At 37.2% G+C, this 9,093-nt stretch overlaps 1 protein-coding gene across 1 annotated transcript; it reads left to right on the forward strand.

The window, feature by feature from the left end:
• Positions 1-7,942: 7,942 nt before the first annotated feature.
• Positions 7,943-8,527, forward strand: LOC140451167 (uncharacterized). Its single transcript, XM_072544901.1, has one exon. The coding sequence runs from the start codon at positions 7,943-7,945 to the stop codon at positions 8,525-8,527; it is 585 nt and encodes a 194-aa protein (XP_072401002.1).
• The last annotated feature ends 566 nt before the right edge of the window (positions 8,528-9,093 follow it).

Genomic DNA, 9,093 nt, shown 5'->3' on the forward strand with positions numbered 1-9,093 from the left:
ACAACAACCTTCTAATAAACTAAACTAATGTCAAACGAGGGGACACATATACATATCTTGGACCATTGAATAACTCCACAAATGATTACTTAGAGAAAATTGAGAAATTTGATATAATTTTTCAAAAAATGCAGAGAGTTACGAAAATCACTTAAATCTTAAAGGAGTTTTCATCACCCGACCACAAGGCGTATATATTTCATTTAAGTCGGGTACTCTGCTTTTTATCACTCTCGCACTTTTTTCACTTGGTTCTTCCTCAAACTGGGGTCGACTAACGTTCTCTTGGGGTAACCTCTCTGGAACCGTCTAACTGCCACAGGGTAGAGTATTACCTTGGACATTCTCGCCAGTAGTAACTGTATCGACGACCTCCACCGGGTAAAGCCTTTGTAATGGTCTCATAAGTTGCCCTTGTGCAGTCGCAAGACGAACCAACCTTACCTGGTCATCCCTACCAGGTATAACTTCAATAACTTTTCCTAAAGGCCACTGAAGACGCTTGATGTTGTCATTGCCGACTAAAACGACATCTCCGATAGACACTTTAGATACCTTCGGCTTCTTCGATCCTGCTTTAAGTTGAGCTAGATATTCAGCACGAAATATATTTCGCAAATGATTTCTCAACTCTTGTAAACGCCCTATTTTGCATGTGAGAGAATTCGGCTCTAGCAAATCACATTCCGGCAACGCGTAACTGACTTGTTCCTTTAAAAACATACTTGGGGTTAACGCGATTAACTCGGATTAAGCAGGATCGTCCAAAAGATACGTTAACGGACGCGAGTTGACTATACTCTCACAATCACACAATAATGTCAATAAGTCTTCATAATTGAGAGACACTCGACCTAAAACTTTTCGCAAAAGTCCTTTTACAATACCTACTAATCGCTCCCAAAATCCACTCCACCATGCAGCTGTAGGGGGGTTGAAACGCCACTTAATACGTTGTGTAGAACTGTATTCCGCGATAGTATTCCAGTCCAATTGCTTAAGTGCATTCTCGAATCCCGTAAAATTTGTTCCATTGTCACTATAAACTATTCTCGGTCGTCCTCGCCTTACAACAAAGCGACGAAAGGCTTGAATAAAGGCTTTTGTTGACAACGAGGTACCGAGTTCCAGATGAACTGCACGATAAACAGCACAAGTGAACAAGCAAATCCATGCTTTCTCACCCGATTTTAAGTAAAGGGGTCCACTAAGCCCACTCCGGAAATTTCCAAAGCTGTAGTATCCCGAACTCTAACAGCCGGCAACAGAGGCGTTTGTACTTCGAACGATTTCCCTTCTTGTCTCTTGCACACACCACATTCTTTTAAAATGGACCGCACAATCCGTCTACCCCCTAAAGTCCAATATTTTTCGCAAAGCAAACTAACTAGTCCTTGCGTGCCTACATGACAAGAGCTTTTGTGTAGGCTTAAAATTAACTTACGCACTATAAAATGTTCACCCGGAAGTAAGATAGGCAGACGAAAATCTTCCATGCCAAGTCTCTTACATGAAAAGTAACGCGAGTTTTTAAAGGTATAAGTCCAAATTCATCGACAAACGTGTTTAGCGAGGAAATTCGTTTCGTATCTGAACCGAACACTTTATTCTGCACTAGCTTCAATACAAATATTTCGGCTTTATCGATTTCCTCAGCGACCAATTCACCTATACGTTTTTCGTGTGAATTTCTTGCAATATAACAAAATCGTAGCGCGCAAGCTATTATTCTTAAAAGTTTTATGTACTGAGAAAAGTAATGCAGATGCCAATCTTCAGACGTCATATTCAAAAGTGACGAACTGGCATTTTTCTTTTTCTCGGTACAGACTTCTTCTTCATCAACTTTTGTTGGCGCCAATCATTTTCTTTTCTGTACAACCATTCCGGGCCCTCCCACCATCGAGAGTCGAACAATTGCCGAACACCACAGCCTGTTGATGGAAGATCGGCAGGATTGAGAGAACCAGGTACATATTTCCAACACTCAGTATTGACTAAATTTCTAATCTCTTGAACTCTATTAAAAACAAAAACAGACCAGTCATACTTACGTTCAATCCAAGAAAGAACAGTAGTGGAGACTACAACAACAAAACGAACAAAAATAAGACTCAACATATTGAGAAAATTGTCTTTTTATTGACTGATAAAGTCTAATACCAATAGTGACTGCCAACAGTTCCAATCTGGGTATAGAAATCTTCTTCAAAGGGGCAACACGACTCTTAGCTGCTACAAGAAAAATTGAGACATCATTCCGAAAAACTGTTAAAAATACTACAGGCGCATAAGCTTTCTTTCTTGCATCTGAAAACATATGCAAGCTCCAATGATCAGCTCCATGGGTCTAGCCTGAATCCAGCGTGGAATCCCAATACTCGACAGTTCAGGAAGATGAGTAACCCAATTACAAAATTCTTCAGCCATATCATTCTCGACTGGAGCATCCCATCCTTGGAGCTTCTGCCAAAATTTCGGTAGCAACAGTTTGGGGAATAGGGATACTGGACAGGTAAAACCAACAGGGTCAAATATACTCTGAGCTATGGAAAGCGTCAGTCTCTTAGTCATGGGACGTTTCAATTCCATTCCTTGAAAAGTTTCACTATTGATTTTTAGAGTATCTCTTGAAGAGTCCCAGAGAAGACCAAGAACAGGGACAACTGTTTTTGTATTTCCAGAGGCCTTCCACCCTCTTAAGTCCATCTTAGCTTCCTCCATAAGGGCGGTTGCTTCTGATACAAACACTCTCAACTCATTTTCATCAGTAACACTGGTCACACAATTATCCACATAAAACCCAGTCATAAGCTTTTCAATTGTGTTTTTAGAATACGGATTACCATTACAACATTTCTTTAGCCCCTTTGTTAAAGGAAACTCTATAGTGGCACCCAGAAGAAATGGACTAAAACTGACTCCAAAAACAACCGTCTTGTGTCGAAATACAAATTCCTTTCCTTTATCGTTCACCCATAGAACCTCAAAAAAACTATGTCGTTTGAATGTATAGAAATTTCTCAAGTCCTGCCTTTTGTTGTCTGAATCGTAATAGAACATAAGGAATAAGTTCAAGAAGATTAGGCCCTATCTCCAAATAGTGATTTAAAGAAGGACTGTTTATGAGATGATGCGTCAAATACTGGCCTAATTTTTGTGGTTTCACTATTATTTTTAATACTGGGCTTGTGAGGTAAATAATGCATGCAATTATTCTCTTCGGGATTATTCACTATTTCAATCACACCCTCGTTCAACCAGTCATTGAATATAAATTTATACGATTCAAACAAATTAGACCTTTTCAACTTATTTAAAGTATTATCTAACCTTCTCCTAGCGACAACTAAATTATCTGAAATTAAAGAATGCTCGTTCAACCAAGGTAACATAACTTCATACCTGCCTTCGTTGTCACGTCGTACAGTCTTATAAAAAAATTCTTAGCCTCTTTGACCGCCACCTCTCGTATCATTGTTTCTACAGGGTCGGTTATCCCAATAACATCAAGCTCTTAGAGTTTCGCTACAGAAGAATTATCAACAAACAACGAAAATGTAATCATACTTGTACTAAAATTAGAAGCAACTGCCGGCACCTTGACCATAAGAGTCCAACCTAACAAACTTTCAACTGCTACAAGACCACACTGTAACTAATATTTCCTCCCTGTATACAATTTGCTTACAATATCAGCTCCATACAAAATCTTAATTGGTGTTATCTTTCCAACATCGATGAGTGAAATTTTCATGTCACTGAGTTCCTCAATTCAAGGGCCGTCATAAATAGAAGAGACATCTGCACAAATTTTTGGTTGATCTAGGGCATCAAATAAACAAGCATAGGTTCCTTTACACGCAGTTAACTCATACAATGTATGTCGTTGTTCAGAAGTGCTTCTACCGTCAAATAATGCATGTACAATCTTTTCCGTTCTCTTAGCAGAAAAACCCATTTCTTGCGCAGTACTTTGTAAAATAAGTGCCCTTACTTGTTTAGTACCATGTGCACTTGGTTTGTAAAAAAACCTGTGTAATATTCAAATTAGCAAGCGTCTGATCCTCAGTTATATTTTCTTCCGAACGGGTAGTACTTGAGGTCGATGTATTAATTTTATTTACAGGCAAATTAGTGCACATTAAAATAGCATGTGATTTACAACATAATATACAGTTCAAACGTCCTCTACAGTTTTTAAAAGAACGTCCTACTTTCAGACATCGAAAACAGGCTTTTTTTCTGACAATGTTTGACGTTTCTGCTCCATAGTAAATTTTTGTGCTTTAAAACAAACAATTTGTACTGTCATGCTGCCCTTCACAAAATACACACCTGTAAACCTCATAATTTACTAACTCAGTAGCGGTCGCTAGGGGCTGATCAGTTCCTTACTTAGGTAATTTTACATTTTTTTGGCAACAAGGCTATCGAATTTATATTTATTTTCATTCGGTAAACTAAAACCTTCAGCCATATCATTCTCGACTGGAGCATCCCATCCTTGGAGCTTCTGCCAAAATTTCGGTAGCAACAGTTTGGGGAATAGGGATACTGGACAGGTAAAACCAACAGGGTCAAATATACTCTGAGCTATGGAAAGCGTCAGTCTCTTAGTCATGGGACGTTTCAATTCCATTCCTTGAAAAGTTTCACTATTGATTTTTAGAGTATCTCTTGAAGAGTCCCAGAGAAGACCAAGAACAGGGACAACTGTTTTTGTATTTCCAGAGGCCTTCCACCCTCTTAAGTCCATCTTAGCTTCCTCCATAAGGGCGGTTGCTTCTGATACAAACACTCTCAACTCATTTTCATCAGTAACACTGGTCACACAATTATCCACATAAAACCCAGTCATAAGCTTTTCAATTGTGTTTTTAGAATACGGATTACCATTACAACATTTCTTTAGCCCCTTTGTTAAAGGAAACTCTATAGTGGCACCCAGAAGAAATGGACTAAAACTGACTCCAAAAACAACCGTCTTGTGTCGAAATACAAATTCCTTTCCTTTATCGTTCACCCATAGAACCTCAAAAAAACTATGTCGTTTGAATGTATAGAAATTTCTCAAGTCCTGCCTTTTGTTGTCTGAATCGTAATAGAACATAAGGAATAAGTTCAAGAAGATTAGGCCCTATCTCCAAATAGTGATTTAAAGAAGGACTGTTTATGAGATGATGCGTCAAATACTGGCCTAATTTTTGTGGTTTCACTATTATTTTTAATACTGGGCTTGTGAGGTAAATAATGCATGCAATTATTCTCTTCGGGATTATTCACTATTTCAATCACACCCTCGTTCAACCAGTCATTGAATATAAATTTATACGATTCAAACAAATTAGACCTTTTCAACTTATTTAAAGTATTATCTAACCTTCTCCTAGCGACAACTAAATTATCTGAAATTAAAGAATGCTCGTTCAACCAAGGTAACATAACTTCATACCTGCCTTCGTTGTCACGTCGTACAGTCTTATAAAAAAATTCTTAGCCTCTTTGACCGCCACCTCTCGTATCATTGTTTCTACAGGGTCGGTTATCCCAATAACATCAAGCTCTTAGAGTTTCGCTACAGAAGAATTATCAACAAACAACGAAAATGTAATCATACTTGTACTAAAATTAGAAGCAACTGCCGGCACCTTGACCATAAGAGTCCAACCTAACAAACTTTCAACTGCTACAAGACCACACTGTAACTAATATTTCCTCCCTGTATACAATTTGCTTACAATATCAGCTCCATACAAAATCTTAATTGGTGTTATCTTTCCAACATCGATGAGTGAAATTTTCATGTCACTGAGTTCCTCAATTCAAGGGCCGTCATAAATAGAAGAGACATCTGCACAAATTTTTGGTTGATCTAGGGCATCAAATAAACAAGCATAGGTTCCTTTACACGCAGTTAACTCATACAATGTATGTCGTTGTTCAGAAGTGCTTCTACCGTCAAATAATGCATGTACAATCTTTTCCGTTCTCTTAGCAGAAAAACCCATTTCTTGCGCAGTACTTTGTAAAATAAGTGCCCTTACTTGTTTAGTACCATGTGCACTTGGTTTGTAAAAAAACCTGTGTAATATTCAAATTAGCAAGCGTCTGATCCTCAGTTATATTTTCTTCCGAACGGGTAGTACTTGAGGTCGATGTATTAATTTTATTTACAGGCAAATTAGTGCACATTAAAATAGCATGTGATTTACAACATAATATACAGTTCAAACGTCCTCTACAGTTTTTAAAAGAACGTCCTACTTTCAGACATCGAAAACAGGCTTTTTTTCTGACAATGTTTGACGTTTCTGCTCCATAGTAAATTTTTGTGCTTTAAAACAAACAATTTGTACTGTCATGCTGCCCTTCACAAAATACACACCTGTAAACCTCATAATTTACTAACTCAGTAGCGGTCGCTAGGGGCTGATCAGTTCCTTACTTAGGTAATTTTACATTTTTTTGGCAACAAGGCTATCGAATTTATATTTATTTTCATTCGGTAAACTAAAACCTTCCTTTGCTAATTCAATTTTTTGTTTATTTTGAACTTCACTCTGTAAAGCTCATTAAGCCACTCAATCTTGTTTCCAAACTTATAACTTCTGCAGTTTCTGCGACATTTTCCATGGACACAGAAACATAAGGCCTTAAAAACTGTGAAGATTTATGCCATAGTCGAATCATATCTTCTGGCAAACATGACTCAATAAGAGGATACAATATCGCCGCATACTTGTCAGCAGTTATGCCTAAGGTCTCAAATGAACGAAGTTGACTGTCAATCGTATAAGAGCAGAAATATTACAAGAACTACTAGAAACTCGACTTAAAATTAACTTTAGGAGCTCATTAATGTAAACTTTAATCTGGAGATCCTCTCTGCCAAACCTAGACTGCAACTCGAATAATTTTTAGTTACTGCAGGAAAACTCTCCACTAATCATCTGGCCTTACTATACTCTACAGTGGCTTGTCTTAAATAAGCTATCTTATTAGCCAAATCAATTGATGGATCGTCATGCACTACTTTGAACTATGACCAAAAAGGAAGCCAATCTTTCAAGTCACCATTAAATTTCTTAAACTCGATTGGAGGAAATTTAAATTTGCGCTTACCTTGATGACTCTGAACTTACTGAACCTAGTCTGTCATCATATTTGTACTTAAGTTCAATGTACCTTGCACTATATTTATCTTTTGCCCCCATCTCACTGATTAACTCTTCTCGGAAGCTTCTTCCAATATACTTTCAAGTATCGCACTTTCCACTTCACAAAGCTCATTGTACTTTACTTGTAAAAGTTCCCACTGTACGCTAATTTTCTTCCAGGGTCAAGTGTCCACCGGTTCAGCTAACAAACTGTCCAAAACAGTGGCAACTTTCAACTAAATGCACTACGAAGAACCGTTCTGCGTTTTTTATCCGATTCCATTTTTCCCTTAAAAAGGTTAACTTTGGCCGAGCCTCACGGCAAAATCAAAATTATTCGCCGGAAAAAAGTTTGCACTACAATAAGCAAAAATAACTAACTTTTCAGCACACCCATATATAAGTCCTGTCACGGTCGCCAAATATTACGTTAGGAATGTCCTACGAATAATTTTCGCAAGAGACTCCTGGTTCGAAAAAATACAAAATTAAATTTCTATTACAATTTCTATTACAATTAAAATATACAAATGTGACTTAAGTTTTATTTAATTCAGTATGTTTCGGTGATACAAATTCGTCTCAATAACCCTAACTATCTACGCAATTGTATTTATTCTTATAGTATGATATTGGATACTCCCTACATCTCAGACGGAAAAGTCATTAAATTTTAATTGCCTTCACCAGCCCTCAGCCGAAGAGACGATACGCTGATTAGGGGATTTTTAAAATAAACGTTAAGTATTTACTCGACAGTTAGTATCTGGGATAAATGTACAATGGCTCATAAAGATTCACTTGAACCATTGCATAGAAATATGCAAGATTTAAACGGCAACGACAAACTATTCGGTGATGCTGTATTACTACTGTCTGGTGACTTTCGACGGGCATTACCGGTTATTCATCTCTTTACATATGCGGTTGGTATTAATGCATGCAATGTTCGATTGACCATTAAGATAAGAGTACAAGTGAAAAATGATCTATCGCCAAAAATATTTTCCAAACATTTGCTAAATATTGGAAACGGTAAAATAAACCTGCATCCAAATAAACAATGCATCAAACTACTAGATAATTTCTGCACTTTTGTTGAGACCAAACATGAATTAATTGTAAGTGTTTTCCCGGCTATACTGAATAATTACTTTAATCATAATTGGCTTATTGTGAGCGCAATTTTGGTGGCAAAAAATGTTGATGTTAACGAAATTAACTTCCAGATTCAACAGTTTTTACCAGGTGATCTGATATATTTTAAATCAGTCGACAGTATTGTTAATGAAGACGAAGCCGTAGATTATCCAAAAGAATTTTTTAATTTTTTGGATATACCGGGGATACCCTCAGGGACTTCATGATATTTACTTAACTCTGTTAAATAAATTAAACACAATATTAGTCGTACAATAATCAAGCCATATCAAAGCCTGGCCGGGTCAGCTAGTATATAAACATATCATCATCAGTGGCATTACAGCTCGTTATGGGCCAAAGCCTTCTTCAGAACAATCTTCCATTCGCCCCTGTCTCTGGCAACTCTTCTCCATGCTTTAACTCCGATAGATTTTAGATCATCCTCTATGTTATCTTGATACCTAAGTTTTGGTCTTCCTCTGGCTCGTCTTCCCACTGGTCCTCTTCGGTCGAAAATTTTTCTGATCGTTGCATCTTCATCTTGCCTAATTACATGCCCTACCCATCGAAGGCGTGCTAATTTAATATATTTTAACAACATCAGGTTCCCCAAAACTTCTATATAACTCAAAGTTGTAGCGCCTACGCTACAAACCCTGTTCTTGAATTCCTCATTCCTGAAGTATATAAACATATATAGACATATTTAGACACATACACACACACACACACACACACACATATATATATATATATATATATATATATATATATATATATATATATATAT

This window comes from Diabrotica undecimpunctata, chromosome 9 (genome assembly GCF_040954645.1).
Source record: "Diabrotica undecimpunctata isolate CICGRU chromosome 9, icDiaUnde3, whole genome shotgun sequence".
In the NCBI taxonomy this organism is placed as follows: Eukaryota; Metazoa; Arthropoda; class Insecta; order Coleoptera; family Chrysomelidae; genus Diabrotica; species Diabrotica undecimpunctata.

What these genes read in the sequence shown, in the direction of transcription:
- LOC140451167 (XM_072544901.1), top strand. Translation starts at nt 7,943, where the DNA reads ATGGCTCATAAAGATTCACTTGAACCATTGCATAGAAATATGCAAGAT.